A 17541-nucleotide genomic window follows, 5' to 3' on the forward strand; every position below is an offset into this window, starting at 1 on the left:
GTATGTACAGATTTTGCAGTTCATCGTTGTACGTGTATCTCTGTGGAACTGCTGCCAAGTCTCGTGGTTTGCGTCGAACTTGCAAGGAACGCCCGGCTCCCCCGCCACCGATCACCCATGAAAGCAAAGCTGACACCCATGGACACGCATGTGCTTACTGGACAGCCATCCTGCCTCTCCACTCCTCGAGCAGCTGTGTTCATGTAAACCATGGTTTTGAACAGAGAGTGTAAAGTAGGAGAAATTCCTAAGTATGACTTTTTAATTGTCCATTATTGAAGGACGTGATGTCCGTGAGGTATTCGCCATCCCTCTGTTTTCCTCAGGTGTGATGCATGTTACCTACGCAGGCTCCGCTGTGCCTCTTTAAGTAAACTATCAAAATCCATGGAGTCATATTTGCTTTTAGTGGAAGCAGGATCAAAATCATCTGAGTTTGAATCTGAAACCCAAAGGATACAAGTTTAGATAAGAGGCAAGAACCACCAGCAAGTACTTACGTTATTTTCTCTATACAACAGTACAAACAAGGCACTGCAGAAACAATCTACTTAACTGCAAGCTTATGGGACGACAAAAGCCCAGAATTTGTCATCAGAGAAGCTTTAGATATGGACAGAGCTTTCTGGTAAGAAGCAGGACTTAACAAAAGCAGTACATCAGCAGCAGCAGTGGGGGAGATCCATAAATTGCACCTATAGTACCTATAGAGCAGGTAAACTCAAAACAGTTTCTCCAAGGACTTGAGCATCGACACACTATGTATAGGTCTCAAAGTAGTCTAGATAATCTAGATAATCTTGACAGATGCTTTACCCAAAACTCCAACATTGTTTTGCAGCTGTTCTTTTGCAACATGCAATACCCAAGACTCACTTCTCCTGAGAAAGGTACTAGGGTATGGTTCTTCAGAAAGCCAGGGCAGCCTGCGGGCAGCATGCAGGCGACACCGCTGCTTCTGCCCGTCCTGCCGTGGCGTCTTGTACAAGTCACTACACCTCCCTGAATCTCTGTTTTTGCTTCCGCTCTGATTTTTTGGGGGTTTGCTTGTTTACAGTGCGAGCAATTCAGGGCAGGGCCTCTGCACCACCGTACAAGCAACCTTAGGTGGGCTCCTCGGCTTTTTGCAGCGTATGTGCTAAGCCACAGCAGCAATAATGGTCTGGCTCCTGTGACCTGCTATACCTGCTCCAGCTTTGCCAGTTGCTCAGAGACAGACGTCAGTCTGTTCCTTGCACAGAGGAGGGATTGTACGACTGTGGCCATACAGCTCCAGTACGGCAATTATTGGCGTGGCTGCAAGCACTGAATTTCCTTTTGGAGTCATCCCTGCTTAACACTGACTCTCCCCGGTTCCTGTGTCACAGCTCCTTTATGAGAGTGCCCTTTTCTTGCCATTTCATGTGTTGAATTAATCAGAACTCCCCATCTACCACTATAAGACACACTGTGCATTAAATGTTCATTACAAGTTCTGCTAAGACAATATCTTCTCACAGAGGAGAGGTGTTAAACTTCTGACTACTATTTTCAAGTGTTTTCTTTCTTCTGTACTCAACCCAAAGCTGATTAATTCTCTCTGTCCTTGTACTAGCTCATGAATTTTAAAGTTCATCCTGCCATTTCCTTATGTAGCTCTATCAGATACTCTGCAAAAAACAGGGAATGCAGTCTAAAGTACAGAAGCTCAAGCTGTCAGCAGGACAAAGTGAAAATACCCTGCTCACAGACACTCTGGGAATCCCACTCAGTACGGCAAGACCTGCCAGGGAATACTCCCAGTGATGAATAATGTTCAAGAGGGGTCCCTTCAGACAACTTATTTTAAACCCCAGATTTTCTGAGATACAGAGACGACCCTGGCTCCCACTGCTGAAGATAAGTCAAATCAAGTCAAGACTTCAATCTGTTTTTACTGTTTTTATCAGCCTACATTTCAACAAATGCCTTGCTACCTTTTATATTTTCAACATCAACCCTATATCTCTTCAGCAGTCAATTGCCTTTTCTTAGCTTTACATTATCTGTTTAGCCACTGAAGTGAATTATAGCATATTCATCGTGAACAATGCGTATCGTCTTTATCATTTATTCTGAAAAGACATCAATTGGTTAGAAAAAATACATCTGTATTCACTTCCTGCATTGTACAAAGCCGAGGGCAGCACATACAAGATTTCATTAGCACTGTGTTACAGGGTTATGAGAGATTTTAATGACTGTGGTCATTTATTCACAAAAAACCACAATATCTGATTAATATAGATTCAACAGCAAAATGTCCCTGGCTATGTTATTCAGAAAAGAGTATCTCCCATACCTTTAGTCTATTTATACAGGTATTAGGAAGGGTTTAACATTTAATGAATACTTTACATTTTAAAAGGTAATTAAATTAGAGGTGAGTTTATAATACATTATAATATTACAGAGGATGTTTTGGTAGTCTGCACGGTCTCTTTATGCATATACTTAACATCAGTATTCCTGTTGCAAGACTTTGAACATCTCCAAACATCCTTGCAAGGGGAAGCATCACACCCAGACCACATCACACCTGACCCAGAGCATAGGACAGAACCACACATTTTAGCCCAGACAGGACTAGGACAGACCCAGATGTCTTATTGCAGCCAGTATGCACACTCGGTACTGGAGTTATCACAGCATACTGGGGTCTGGAGACTGGTGTGCTTACTGCCCCACATCAGTGGGACAGCAAACACTAAGAGATTTGCTAAGGTCTCCAGAAGTCCCTGCAAGGAGACACCTTCAGACATAGATGCTTATGCACGACTTGAGAACCACCAGTTGGGATCTGTGGGCTTTGCTATATACTAAGGGTCAGATTTGGTCACAAGCCCTTCCAGCTTCCAAACCTGAGAAACTATGAATAGTGTTTAAGGAGTGTCTCTGGCAAGTTTTACACATCTACTGCACAACTCATGGCAAAGTAAAAATCATAATGGATTTTTTGGGGTGAGGCATCTACTTTGTTCTCTGTTTATTGCTTATAAAAATAAATCAGGCATTAGAACCAAGCAGTCATAGCATAGCAATGAATAGCAAAGCGTGCAGGAGGTTTCTATGGTGCTTTCATTTCAATATGGAAACGTATTATTGAATATCTGGCACTTATTTTTGATAATGATGGAAACCGGCTTAGAAAGACTTTTCACAGTCTGAAACATCTGAAAGAAGCCAGCTCAGATTAGAGCTGAGATTAGTAGACTTTTAAACTTCGTGCAGCAAGTGAAAACCACTTCCTTTAACCCCTCCCAATCATTTAAATAATATAAGCAGCAAACAAAAAAGAAGCAAACCCTAAGTCCTCCTGAGTTACAAGGTTCCAGTTATGTACTTTAATTCCCACAGAGCAAAACACCTACCTAGGTCTGCATAGTTAGACTTGCAAAATTGCTTGCGTCCACAGAAGTACAGCTCAAAGTCAGGTTCATTTGACCTGCGTAAAGTGTATCCATTTTCAAGAGCAGCAAAGGCGTCACAAGTATAGCGGTAGGTGATGAAACCATAGCTGTCTCTGCAATTGAAAAATACAGTTGAGAACAAAAGCTGAAAAGAGTTAACACACATTAGTGTAACCCCTTCCAGAAAGCAAGAACTTGCAGGAGATCCAGCAGTGGAAATGCCAGAAGTACTGCATCCATTTATCAGCGTGATTGTCCTGTCACGCAGCTAAATACTTATTTCTGGGACAGGAAATCTCAACTAGCAAGATTAATAAATAAGGATGAAAGAAAATAAATAAGGTTTTGAACTCAGCATGTCATCTGTCACAGCACTTACATTGGTAACTCCCATACCAGTAATCCTACTGCCATATTTTTTTACATATGGTAGCTCCCAAACAGGAAGTAATCTCCAAAGTTCTTACCCATCATCCTGCAAATTTACTGTGCACTCCTCAATTTCACCAAAAACTTCAAACCGGTCCCTCAGTTCTGTTCGGGTTGTGTCAGGTCTGATTTTACCCAGATAAATCACACGACGTTCTTCCTGTTGAGAAACAGCAACAGGGAAGGCACGTTTTTAACAAACATGTAATAGATATGAACGTATACATAAATACACACAAATACACACACATGGATGTGCAGGGGATGCATAATTATAGTAACAGTCTCTTGTGAAAGACCTACTGCATCTTGCTAGTAAGTGAAATAGTTTTCTCCTGGAAAACATCTAAGGTATTTAAACAACACTACGTTTGTCAGGTGGTGTGCTCCTGGAAGGTTTCACTGCTTGCTGTCACTCTTCTGCTATACACTGTCAGACAGCTCCCTTTGTATCCTGCCGCACCTTCTTCTCTTCCATCCTTTCGACCACTTTCCCCCCCAAAGACTGTAAACTCTTTCAAACCAGGAGCTCCCTTTCTCTTGCCATCTATACAATATTGGGCAAAACCCATCTTAGTTGTGGAGTAGTATAAAGTAACACAATAATTGCATAAATGTACCACAGACATAACAAAATGTATTACAAACATAACATTATAAACTCAGATGACTCAATAGCCCATTCATCCTGCAATCAACTGTTCCACCATAATCCATACCTTAAAATAGAGTGAAAATTACTAGGGGTCCAGAAGATTACTTTTATTAAAACAAATTTTTTTTTTGGGGGGGGGGTGGTGGGTGGGGCGTGGGAGGCAGCACAATAAAATATATCCTGTGGTCGCCGTTACCTTTCTGTCTCTTTGGAAAAAAACCCCGACTGAAGTCACTGATTTTTACAGGCTAGGGTGTTCTTCGACACATGGAGCAAAGCACCAAAGACTCTTTCAGAACAATCAAATCATGGTCATATCCTTCCTTCCTGAGTGGAAATGCTCAGCAGAATGACAGAAGGACTAGGAAACCCTGTGAGAGTCACTTTATGAATTTTTGGATGAACACTGTACTGAGGGTAGAGCCATTTAGTGAGCTGCAAGCAAAGCAAAAGGCAAAAAGATCTTCAAAACACTGACCTTAAGGTAATCGGGGCAAATAAGCACCAGCTACACATGGCTTGGGTGCTCAGCCTGGCTGTCTCAGATTGCCCCTGGCCTGCAGAAGTCTGGCACTACCAGCCCTACTGCTCATCCCTTACACACCCACACATTCGTCCCATAAATTCAACCACCACCACCACATTCTCAGCTGGCGTAAATCTGTCAGTCAGTGGAGCAATATCAGTTTAAACCATCAGCTTTGGCACCTGAGACTTGCGCAGAATTTAGGTGCCAAATGCTGAAGGAGCTATAGTGACTGCTGAGAATTCATGACTATCGTAACCTGGAGGTGCCTAAAGGCTAATGGCACCTCAACTGCGTGATGCAAAAGGCAAATATGGACTTGCATTCCTCCTCAGAAACATCCTAGCCCGAAGAGACAGGTAGCTTATAGTGTTACAATTCAGATACAGCATGAAATGTATCTTTTCCATGAGTCTCCACAGAGGCATAGGGCACTAGTCCTTCTTGGACCACTGATAATAGGATTGAGATCAGACCAAAACACGTGTAGAAACAGAAATGATCCTGATGCCTCTTCTTTACTTGTTTGAGCACTCGCTTGAGATGAAGGGACTATCAGAACTCTCAGTTATGGGGGCCCAAAATCTTGGCTCCCTGTTCCCAGGAGAACACTCTGCTCCCCGGAACTGTTTAATGCAAAATAAATAAAAAATTCCTGCAGTGGGAAGCTGAAAGAAACTCCTTCTCACTAGCACGCTTAGTCAACTATTTTCCCTGACTTTTCCCAGCCTCAACACATCTGAGAGGCTCAAATCCAGTTAATCTAAGCTCCTGAGAAATGAAAGTGAGTTTAAAGCTCCAGAAAACAGAGACCCAAGAATCACACACTCCTACCCAAAATTCCTACACACTAAGGTATGGCACATCAAGTGACCACTAGAAACACCTGTGTCCTTTATAGCTCCCTGGTCAGCCCAGTGGAGTCCCTGGTTGCTGTACCAAAGTATGTATATGCTCTGTTTAATCAACGGGATGAGGTAAGTATCTCATTTAGATGCTTGAAACTACTGCCTCTTTTAATTATATAAGGAAACAAGATGACTGCCTTGATAGTCCTCTACAACCCTGCTGGGACAGACACGTTCATTTTTAAATGTTATGCCTTCCAAAGTGCATGGTCCAAAAGCTGTCCTTGTTCTCTGCCACAGCAGTGCAGTTTGGAGAAGCTAGCACGGCCAAAAGAAGGACAAGTGCACTCATGAACTGCCATAAATTTAGGGAAGAGGGCTACTTTACAGACAGCTGCTGCTTTTTATCTCTGTCGCTACTGTGCCCCAGTCCAGAAAGTGACCCTCCTGACAGGAGTTTGGGTAGGGCTCCTGCAAACTAGGGACTGCACAGTGCAAGCAACAGAATCTGCATTTCCTTCATTTCCCCCATTCTAATTCTGCTTACTTTCAGTATGGTTGGGTGCCATAAACTTCAAAACCAGGAAAATCTGCATATGCAAAGTAATTACTTTTTCAGAGTGTTTTACCAAATCAAGGATTTAGCCGCACTGAAACACTTGATAAGAAACAATTCCATTGATACTTGCTATTGAACCTAAATGGCTGACCAGATGGAGCAGAACATAACGTAGCAGACTGTCTAATATACTTTAGCTGAGATAATACATCTCAACTGAAAAAACATAATGTTTCACTCACTGACATGGAGATTGTTATATTACAGTGTGATGGAAATAATTAAAAAAACTGTGCAATTTTTCCTTCTTCTATTCCTCTAATAACCTTTATATCTCTAATATCCCTTTAAGACAACTATAATAAAACAAAACCGAACAATTAAAAAAAAAAGGCCTGTTAAACTATCATTAAGGGAATAAGTTAAACCTGCAAAATTAAGGAAATTCAAATTTAAAGCTGAAATGCACCATATGTCCTCCAGTGTGCACACATGAGGAGATGTGTTCAAGTATTTTTTTAAGCAGAGTGCCACGGTGGCACAAGATGCCAGGGAACACAGGATTCATACAGCATTGTCTTTGTCTTGCTTAACTTTCGTTTGTTTAAAGCAACCATGAAGAATGTATTTGTATTCACAGAGATACGTGCCTTTTATTGCCATTAATAATAAGTGGTATACAAGCCTAACAAGATTACAACATACCTCTAAATGTTAAAGACCTTTATCTTATAATAAGTTACATGCAGAGGTCCATATGTGCATATTAAGTATGCTTTTACTGCACTTGTTAGAGGAGATGATATATGACTTGGAAACCTAGAGAACAGCAGAGAAAAGCTTTTGTTTTCAATTTAATGTGGGCAGAGGGAAGCTGCAGGAAACTCCAGAAGATACTGTTCATATTTCCCTCCCAAAAGTGCAGATGATTTATTCTGTATCATAAGCTTTAAGTATAGTTCATTGCTTTGCCAAGTAAAAAAAGGAAGAAAGAAGAGTCCAGCCAACTCCCTCAGGCTCAACATGTCTGTCTTCTTTTGGTTTATCTATAGCTTCTTCTCCATAATCTTGCTCTTTCCTCCTTGCAGTGAAAACATTTGAATGGGCAGATGTGACAGAAAATCTCAGACTGAGAAGCAGTATTTCAAGTCTCAAATGAAAATATTAAATCATTAGAATGCCAAAACTTGAGAAAACAGGTCCAGGATATACCTTATACATCTACAGGTCAATAAAGGGACTGCTCATCCTGCAAAGCGTTCACTGATGCTAAGGACTTTTTGTCTTGCAAAGGCTTCCTCCAAAACTTAATTTTGTTTTCCCTTCTTCATTCTTAATACTTTATTTCACAAGGAACTAAAGCACAGACCATTAGATGGATTAGTTTTCACAGGTTTCTTTGTACCCGGCTTCTTCACCCAACACTCATTTGCTTTGCCAGCCCCTGGTGCTGCTAAGCAGGGTCTGCGGGAACTGAAAGCAGCCACTCCAGAGGCAACACCTCATAGTGCTGCCGACCCCGTTTCCCGTACCACTTTTTGTCTGCACAACTGTGGTGCACATGTAGTTCCCCAAGAGCCAGGTAATGCTTTACGTGAAGCTAAGAGAAGAAATCCAGGGCCATTTTAAAGCTGGGGTCTGCCATGGGCTTAGCAAAGGCTCTGCCGTTTCCTCCATCACGGGCGGCTGGCTGGGTGCAAGCCCTGTGCCTGTGTTGCCTTCCAGGCCAAGTGACTTCTCTTCCAGTAGAAAGCCATGAAGACTTTTATCCTTAGAGCTGGAGGCCAAATACCACTTTGAAAGTGCAACGGGAATGGTTGGACAGAGTTTAATGGATGGAAAAAGCCATTAAAGCTTAAGATTCTGACGTAATAATAAAAAATTTCTTTAGATTCTGTATTAAAAAAGAATAAGTATGACCTGTGGGCCAGCATGAACAGCAAAAGGAAGAATCACAAAAAAGAGAAAAAAAAAGGAAGAACAAAATTGTCAAGTGCTATTGTGTGGCTAACTGAGGAGTGAAACAGTTCAGCCATGCTCCATGGTGACCCCTAGTAAAATAATGATGGACCAGTAAACCTCAAGATTTAGGTAATCTGATACATTTTCAGCAACTCATATAGCAAAGTTAGAGTGCCTGGGATCAAGGCCATCAAGATGAGCAACGACAAAAAAAATCCAAACCAAAAATATGATGTACATTGGATCTTTCATTAGTGGAAATGCACTCCATTATAGGCTGACTCTGGTTTTAGACTTTAGAGAAGCCAAGCACTCATTTATGAAACCACCTTTCTTGTGCCTTCCTGTTGTAGATCAAATTTATTTTCTCTGAAACCATGTGTTTCTTTCTGCTGCAGTGGCCTCACAGCACATTTATCTTCTTACACCCATAAGCTCTCTGGGACAAGGACTCTTGATACTTGTCTCATGGAAGCTGTCAGCACTTAGAAATGGAAAGTAGAATGTTAATAGTAGTTTTCTACTCAGGTATATAAGGTAATTTTGTTATACATTCTGGTAGCAGCCCATGCATGCAGTACATGAATTGCTGGGAGGATGTGACCCTAAGTCAGTATCGTGGCCAGAGCGTCAGTGTAGCAGAGATCCAGAACACCAGGCTGCTCCTCGGACAGTTCAACCTCTCAGCCCTGGTGCACCATGTCGATGAGAAACCATGAACTGGTGACTTGAAATGTGCTAACTGCATTTCTGATATCATGCCTTGGAAAGTATTTGCCACGTGATCTAATGAGGTGTCAGTGTAAAAGCCTGCATAACTCAGAAATTTCCCTGAGGGTATCAGAATAAGAAAGGGGTCCTCAGTCTTCTTGGCAAATCACTGTGATCTGCCGTGGTTAGGGCTTGGATCCCAGTTTCTACCAAGCCCTAAGTAGACTGTCCTGTCCTGCAGTTGCTCCTCAAGTTTCATGATGAATGTTTTTCCACTATGATCTGGTTAGCATTATAAAGTTTAGTAAGTCTTGGTGGCAGACCACCCCTATGTTCAATGAGGAGCCCTTCTAAAACCAAATGGAGACCCAGTGAAATAAATCAAGATCAAACTAAACTATGCTAACATTTGCTCAGTTAGCAAAGGAATCACAATCAAAAGTATAAATCAAGGAATGACAAAAATCATAGAATCATAGAATGGTTTAGGTTGGAAAGGACCTTAAAGATCATCGAGTTCCAAGCCCCCTGCCATGGGCAGGGATACCTCCCACTAGACCAGGTTGCCCAAGGCCTCGTCCAGCCTGGCCTTGAACCCCTCCAGGGATGGGGCCTCAACAACCTCTCTGGGCAACCTGTTCCAGTGCCTCACCACCCTTAAGGTGAAAAACTTCTTCCTAATGTTTAGTCTAAACCTGCCCTCTTCCAGTTTATAGCCATTCCCCCTCATCCTGTCACTACGTGACCTAGTAAAAAGTCCTTGCCCAGCTCTGCTGTGGGCCCCCTTTAGGTACTGGGAGGCCGCAATAAGATCTCCCTGGAGCCTTCTCTTCTCCAGGCTGAACAGCCCCAACTCTTTCAGCCTCTCCTCGTAGGAAAAGTGCTCCAGCCTTCGGATCATCCTCATGGCTCTCCTCTGGACACGGTCCACCAGGTCCATGTCCTTCTTATGTCGGGGACTCCAGAGCTGGATGCAGTACTCCAGGTGGGGTCTCACAAGAGTGGAGTAGAGGGGCAGAATCACCTCCCTTGACCTGCTGGCCACACTTCTTTTGATGCAGCCCAGGATACAGTTGGCCTTCCGAGCTGCGATTGCACATTGCTGGCTCATGTTGAGCTTCTGGTCAATCAGCACACCCAGGTCCTTCTCCTCAGGGCTGCTCTTCAGCCATTCCCCACCAAGCCTGTATTTGTGCTTGGGATTATCTTGTGGGCTCAGCCCATAGTTTTCAAGCATGACTGCTCAAAATTAAGACCCCAATCCACAAGAAAAGGCACTGAATCTGCAGTAAATGGAGAGGGGAAAAGAAGAAAAGGAAGAGGAGAAGAATATCACGGTACCTATTGAAGTCAAGCCACCTGTATATAGCTGTAAGTCGAGATAGGAATTCAGGAATCCATACAGGGAAATGCTAGCCCAGGCTTCCAGCTGATCTGAAGCTACTGCAGCGAAGGTGGTGTGTGCGAGATTGAAGGGGTAGCCATTTAAACGTGCTTCCACCACATAGCATCAGCACAGGCTTCTAAAACAAGCCTCCTCAGCATTCTGCCAATATGCCTTCTTGTCTGCCAAAATACAAGCTGCCTGCACAATCAGAGGGCATTGCTGCACATATGGTTTTGACAGATTAAAATATGTGAATTTTTTTCTCATTTCTTTTTCCTAGGTTTCCCACACTTACTGTCACATGGAGACTAATTCTAGATATTGAACCAATATTACCCGATGGCTTTCAGCTCAGTCATAACTTCTGTTCCCTTTTCACTGTGCATCCTTTCTACAACTAACTCCCGAGATCATAGCACACTGCTGCACATGAAGAAACGCCACCTGCCCTGTGTAACACCTTAGTGCTGCCCAATCTTTGGGCCACTTTTTTTTACAGTATCTGGAGGCATGTGGTCATGAATCAGTTCTGACAGCACATGAATGGGCTAGAAAGAAAATAAAAAATTCCCCAACACAGAGAGCAAAGAAATTTAAATTTATGGGACTGTAGGAAGAGTTCAAGGAAAGAGAGAGGAGATTCTTGTGGCTGAACAATAAATGAGTTGAGTCCCTCCAGAAAGAAAAGAGTAACACAGAAGAGACCCATAAGCCAAAAGGAGTAAGAAAAGGAGCACAGAATGCTAGAAATAATTCAAATTTTATCACTGACTTCATGGGATCAGGGCTTTCTTTTCTCTGCTGTCCCCTAACCCCTACTTGTTTGCACAGGGAATAAACTGGCAGGATTCAATACAGATTTTTAAAGTAAAAGTGCTGATAGACTTTGGGTAAAGGAGTTAATAGGATTTCATCTACATCTCCTGCAGCTTTTACACAGGTGACTCGATTTTAAGATTTTGCCATGTCCTGTTTATTGATATTTACCTTTTAGTTCTGATTTATTTATGTTTATTAATAAATAATTTCATTAACAAAGTTAATTATCATGACAATGCTCACTTTAGAAAGAAAAGAAATTCAACCTTGGTTTTCAAACATCTAAAATTTTTAACACAGGAAGTTACGATGCAGCATATCTGGAGCTTTTAAAGCTGCTTTTCTTTCCTTTTTCCTTTTCTCTTGATTAGCTACTTGGCAAATATTTGTTTGTTTTAAACTAAATCAAATTTTCTACCTCCTCAGCAAGATTCATGTTTATTTATACCTGTAAGGTACAGTAATTGAGAAGTAGCAAGATACACCCGTGACAGAGGTCTACGTGAATCTCCAATTTGTGTTAGATCTAAGAGAGAACAGCCAGTGTAAGTAACAATTGCTGGAAGGTAGCGTTCATGTCTAAGCAGATGGAAGCCAGATATTTTAAAACTAACTGCAACAATTGAATTAAATATAGCCGTGTCTGAAGCCAAGGAAAATCATTCCATTGCCTTCACCGAATTTCAGATCAGCACAGCAGAGCATGTTATAGCTCTATATCTCACGCTTTACAAAATACACCTATCACCCACACTTTGTAGATAGGGCACTTGAAGCAGAGGAAAGTTAAATGATTTGATGAAGCTCACTCAGAACAGTAGCAGAGACAAAAACCTGAAAATAAAGGTGTCTATTCCCTCCCAGAACTTCTCGTTGCTGTAGACTACACCAGTCTGTCAATCTCTACACCCTTCCAGTTCTGTAGGTGTAAGTGTTAGGAGAAACGCTGCTGAGCGTGTGACAAATCACCTTTTACTACAAAGTCCACTAAAGGCACTGGAAAAAGACCTATTCGTTTTGGTGAGCCCTGGACAGAGCACTAAGGGAAAATCTGGAAACTAAGATGAAGTGTCCCAGTCTGCACCAGTTCATGCAAGAGCCAGAGCACAGCCAGGACAGCCGTGAAGGTACAACTGAACGGAAAGAGCAGGACACAGAAAACCAAGCGGAAAATGTTAAGGTGAGCCAACAAATGGGCTTAGCAACTACAGGAGGAGTCCAGATTTACAACAGTTCCCGATTTATCAAAACCATCACACAGTTGCCAATGGGGAAATACAAAGGGGCAAAAGCCACCAGTCCATTTAATAGCCATTTTTCTGTCCTACTGCTACAATAGCCAAGAGAGTTGCTCATCCCCACATGGGTATTTCCTTTGCCTCAGGTATTTCAGTTGTTTCACACAGAACACAGACGAACAAAATAATTAAATAATACATATTCATTATGAAAGGGCCAGTGTCAAGTGACATTTTTAAATTGCATCAATCATGTCTTCAGACTATTTATTTATTTAAAAATAATTTAAAAATTAACCGAGTCATAGACAGGAAAAAAAAAAAAATTAAAATCATGCCTTTGGATCCCAGTTTTGAATTCTGTTATCAGCACCCTCTGTATAAACAATTACAGCTAGTATGAAAATCCAACAATCAGTATGTAAGCTAACTCCTTATATTGCTTATGTAAAAAACCAGAAATACAGACAATAGACATTGATTACTGGCACTCTGGCAGGTGATATATAGTATAAAATGCAGGTTCACTGATAGATCTGTATAAGACATAGACTGGTTCACTTTTAACTGTTTTTTTGTCTGGGATTAAACCTTTTTTTAGTAAGCCCTTTGTACCCGTTGACTGTGAAAAGCTTGGAAAGTTGCAATTTATAGAACCTGAAAAAATTAGTATTGTAACATTGAAACACAAATTGTTACGAAAACATACATGCCTAAAATTTGAAACACTAAGAAATACGTGTAAGTAGATTTTCATATTTTGTTTTTCTTTTATAAGAAAGACAGAAAATAAAGTCTGAGTTGCAGGATTAGAAATCTGTGAAAAGAAACAGAAATCTATTTCAAAATGGAAGTTATCTTCACAGTGCTTACAATTGCTTTCTGCCTCTGTCTCTCCCTTTGTTTGGCCCTTTCAGATTCCCGTTTTTCATACTCTTTGCGGTATTCTTCCCTCTTCAGTCTTTCATGCTGATATTCCTCATAGCTGTCATATCTAGGAAACATAACTTAGTCATTAAATCAAGCACCCTCATTTGTGAATGTACAATTAGTAACACAACTTCTAGAATGCTTCATTATCTCTTGAGAACCTGCTGCAAAGCAAACCAAATGCAGGCAAAACCGACTACCTGGGTCTGCGACTATACGGTGATCTGGATCGCGATCTTGCACGTAAGGGAGAACTTCTGTATGCTCGGTGTCTGCAGTGGCTGGACTCATAATAGCAACAAGATCTGCAGGAAGAAACACATTCACCTCTGTCATTCAGTTTGACTCTATTGACACCATTTTCTACCTCTCTGCCAAACATACAATTTCTTCTAAGCCACCAGTGAGATTTTCCAGTGACAGTTTGCGATCTCCTAGTCAACTAAGGGGCCTCAAGTGATTTCACCCCCCCGCCCTTCTGTAATGTTCCTCATTGAGGCTAACACAGAGCAGAGAGTCAGCCACTGTCAACTTCATCTGATAGGGACTACAGCTAGATTGGCACCGGGCTGCTCGCAGATAATGGGAAAGGTTAGCTGTGTACATCTCTCACCAATTGCTCCGCTGCTGACCTGACTGGCTCCACTCAGAAAGTGTAAACTTGGCAAATTTAAAGGATAATGGCAACAAGTGTTTCTGCAGCAACCCGGTAACCTTCAGAGTTAATCAGCTCAGGAGCAACAGAATGAGTTGCACTGGATTAAGTTATTTCTTGGTTTTTTCTTTCCTCTAAGTTGCTTTATGTTTTTGCCATTTTTCTTCTTAACTATGATGACGATACATGAATTTGCTGTACTGTACCTTGAAGAGGATCTACTATGGGGCGACCTTGATCTCGATCGGGAATATGGAGAACGGGAACAAGACCTGCGTTGAGGAAAGGACCTTGATCTAGAGCGTGTCCTTTGGGATCTTTGAGAAAATAAGGATTTGGGTGGAGACACTGAATCTCTGCATGGAGAGTTAAAAGAAGAGCAAGAAGGCGATACATCAAATAATGAATAGGCTTGTGTCCCATCCCAAGGGTAGCATAGTTTATCACTTTCATCTTCACTGTCATCAAAGAGACCATCCATTGCTAGTCCTGAATTTATAAACATAGGTAGTTTGGAGAATTGTTCATTACTGTAATCACTGTCCCTCAGTTCTCTGGTCTTATCTACTTCTTCATCAAAAACAGCTTGGCTGGGGTGACCAAAATGCTTATTCAGTTCAGCCCGAATTTCCTGGTCTTGAAGCTGTTTTCTGTTATTACCATGGGATTCCTGCTTACTTGTCTGTAAAGTCTCTTTCTTGAAATACTGGTCTTGTTCTAAAGAAGAACAAATCTGACACTGCCACCCAGGTGAAGAATCCTTAAATTCTAGTTGTCTGGAGTCCTGAAGTTCCTGGGATATTTTAATGTGTATTTCCGATTTCGAATTCACAGATTGACAGTAGTCATGGTCACCAAACAGCCGCAAACTGGGCCGTTTTGTCTTTCTCTCCTCATGTCCATTGGACAGTACTGTAGTCTTGCTAAGCTGTGCATACAGCTCAGACTGTTCTGGACCCTTCTTGATTGGGTTATTTCCTTGAGAACCGGAAGACTCACTATAGCGGGGCTTTTTTGAAGGTGGTACAACAGTCTTGCATGATGACTTCGGCTTAGGTGAAGTCCTAAAAGGATTATCCTGGTTGGCTTTGTGAGGAGGGGTCGTAGGTGGAGTTAGGCCTAAGGGGGGAAAAAAAGGAGGAAAGGAATATTTTTAAGCACACATACAGCATTTATAAAGGCAGCTCATGGGCCTCTTTAAAATAGATACAAAGCAAGACCCCATCCTATGTCACTTTAATTTAACACTACAATTACTGGGAATGAGAGTATTTAGGGTGTGAGACACCAAAGGTCTGGAAACAACAATAGCAACAGTACTAATGCATTGCCATTAATCTTCAGCATCGTTTCTGCCCCTCCCATTCCCTCATGACATCCGCCTCTCTCTCTGTAGATTTTGATAGAAAAGATCAAGAGATAAAAACCAAAAGGCTTTTTTGTTAAAAATCAAAAAGATTTTGATATAAAAATCAAAAGTCAAAAGACTGGCACCGTCAAAAGCCTAAAGAAATTAGCCCACAAAAACCTGAATAAAAGCAAGCCCAAGAAAATTAAATGAGTGCTACCAAAGGAACCTTGGTAGGATGCAGAACTTGAATGCAAGGAAGTACAGCAACTCCACAACTCGACTGCAATGACTCTTTATCTCCACAGTTCATTAACTTATTAAACCATCGCTAATGTATGTATAATACATTCTTGTAAGCATAACTAATACATTTTGCCTGAAATGCGGTTCTGCAACCGAAACCCAAGTGAACAACAGGACAACTGCAACTGTAACGAACCATTGCATTTAGAACTAAATATTAGTGAGAGTCATGAAGTAGGGAGTTAAAATGAAACAGAGAAGTATTCAAAGACTAAAGGTATCACTAACTACCAGGATTGTTCACATAACGTAACAGGTTATATCACTATGGTGAGACGAAATTGCAGGAAGGACTACAGCCCTTTCCAGTCAAAGCTGGGAACTGAAGCAGCATCTTCCAATTATTTTCATAAGGGTAGAATACAACTCTCAATATTTTCTGTGGAAACCATAGAATTCCTTCAGACTTTACAAGAGGATAACCAGGACATCAGGGCAGAGTATCATCAAACTGCAGCCACTGTTCAGGAAATAATTACTCTTCAGGAAGGTACTTACTATGTTATGTTTGAAAAGTTTGCTTCTGTCCAACTGACCCTAATGTTATTTAGAAGTATATATGCTTAAAATTAAACAAATTAGGCCAAGATCAGGGAGTTCTCCTAGATAATCCAGACCATCCTTAAGCACTCCAGAGGCTGACGCTGCCCAAAATTTCTTCTAGCCCAAGCAATGAACTTACTTCCTTAGCAAGAATGAAAAGAGAGGGCAGACACACTTACAGGAAACGTGTATTTTGAACATGGCTATAGTGTTTTGTTTTGTATTTTTAACCATGCAACAGAGCTCAGCAGATCAATGCAAATGGAATACGTTTTACAGTGTTTTGCTGTAAAGAAGGAAAAGCGTCCATCAATGCATAGTGCTCCCTAAGGAGCATAAATGGAGACTGGGAGTCCCATTGCATTAGCTGCAATGAATTTTTTCCAGAAAAAAAAAGAAGATAGAAGAATCAAGGCGTGAATACTTGATGTGAGAGAGAAGCTTGATTTTGTCTGAATGCTTGGAAAAAATGGTTATGAGCTACCCGTGGCTATGTGAAGACTTCGCCTAATGCCACCACAAAAGTCAGGGAAACTGAGGCAAAGATAATGACACCTAAACCACTAGTCACCTCAAATTTGAATTTAATAGTAAAAAAGTTTTGTGCAAATTCATCACTGTTAAACTACTTCCCATAATTTGAGTCCTCAATTTTTTCTTCTTTCCCAAAAATTCACTTGAATCAGCAGTATTTCACACCTTGTCCACCTCCTCACTAACAAATATTTTTGACTACCAAATGAATTTTTGCTAAAATGAAGAGAACAGTCCTCTTCAAAATTCTACAGTAATAATTTCTGGGTTAAAACTTCACGCTCAGATTCAACAAAGATTTGAGTAAGCAAAAAGTGTTTTCTAGATAAAAAATTTAGAACTGTCACTTTTACTCATTAAATTACACAGTCCATGAGAGGCTCTGAGGTTAGTTACTGATTTTTGAATGTAATTTTAAAGAAAGAATGAAGCAGAAATACAACCATCCACAATGAACATGCGTATTTAAGAATTTCAGGCAAAGAAACCTCAGAGATAATCCAACATTCCAAATAAAATATTGTTTCCATTTCCACTTTTTTAAAGCTAGCCCTGGCAGGAAGCAAGCTAAACACAGAGCACAACGATTTCCAGAAGCCCTACAAGGAGTCCAACAATCTTTAGAGGAGGGAAAAAAAAAAAAAACCCTACCAAAAAACCCCT

General features: G+C 41.2%; 1 protein-coding gene across 1 annotated transcript in view; it reads right to left on the bottom strand.

Moving 5' to 3' along the window:
* Positions 1-223: 223 nt before the first annotated feature.
* PPARGC1A (peroxisome proliferator-activated receptor gamma, coactivator 1 alpha) overlaps positions 224-17541 on the bottom strand; it is a 64418-nt gene continuing 47100 nt past the window's right edge. Inside the window, exons 8-13 of the mRNA XM_009887645.1 lie at positions 14354-15266; positions 13693-13797; positions 13436-13556; positions 3896-4017; positions 3390-3541; positions 224-442 (exon numbers count right to left, since the gene is read on the bottom strand). Coding sequence (XP_009885947.1) covers positions 339-442; positions 3390-3541; positions 3896-4017; positions 13436-13556; positions 13693-13797; positions 14354-15266 — 1517 coding nt within the window. The 3' untranslated portion in view covers positions 224-338. The remainder of the gene's footprint in view (positions 443-3389; positions 3542-3895; positions 4018-13435; positions 13557-13692; positions 13798-14353; positions 15267-17541) is intronic.

This window comes from Charadrius vociferus, unplaced genomic scaffold, assembly GCF_000708025.1.
Source record: "Charadrius vociferus isolate BGI_N301 unplaced genomic scaffold, ASM70802v2 scaffold306, whole genome shotgun sequence".
Classification (NCBI taxonomy): Eukaryota; Metazoa; Chordata; class Aves; order Charadriiformes; family Charadriidae; genus Charadrius; species Charadrius vociferus.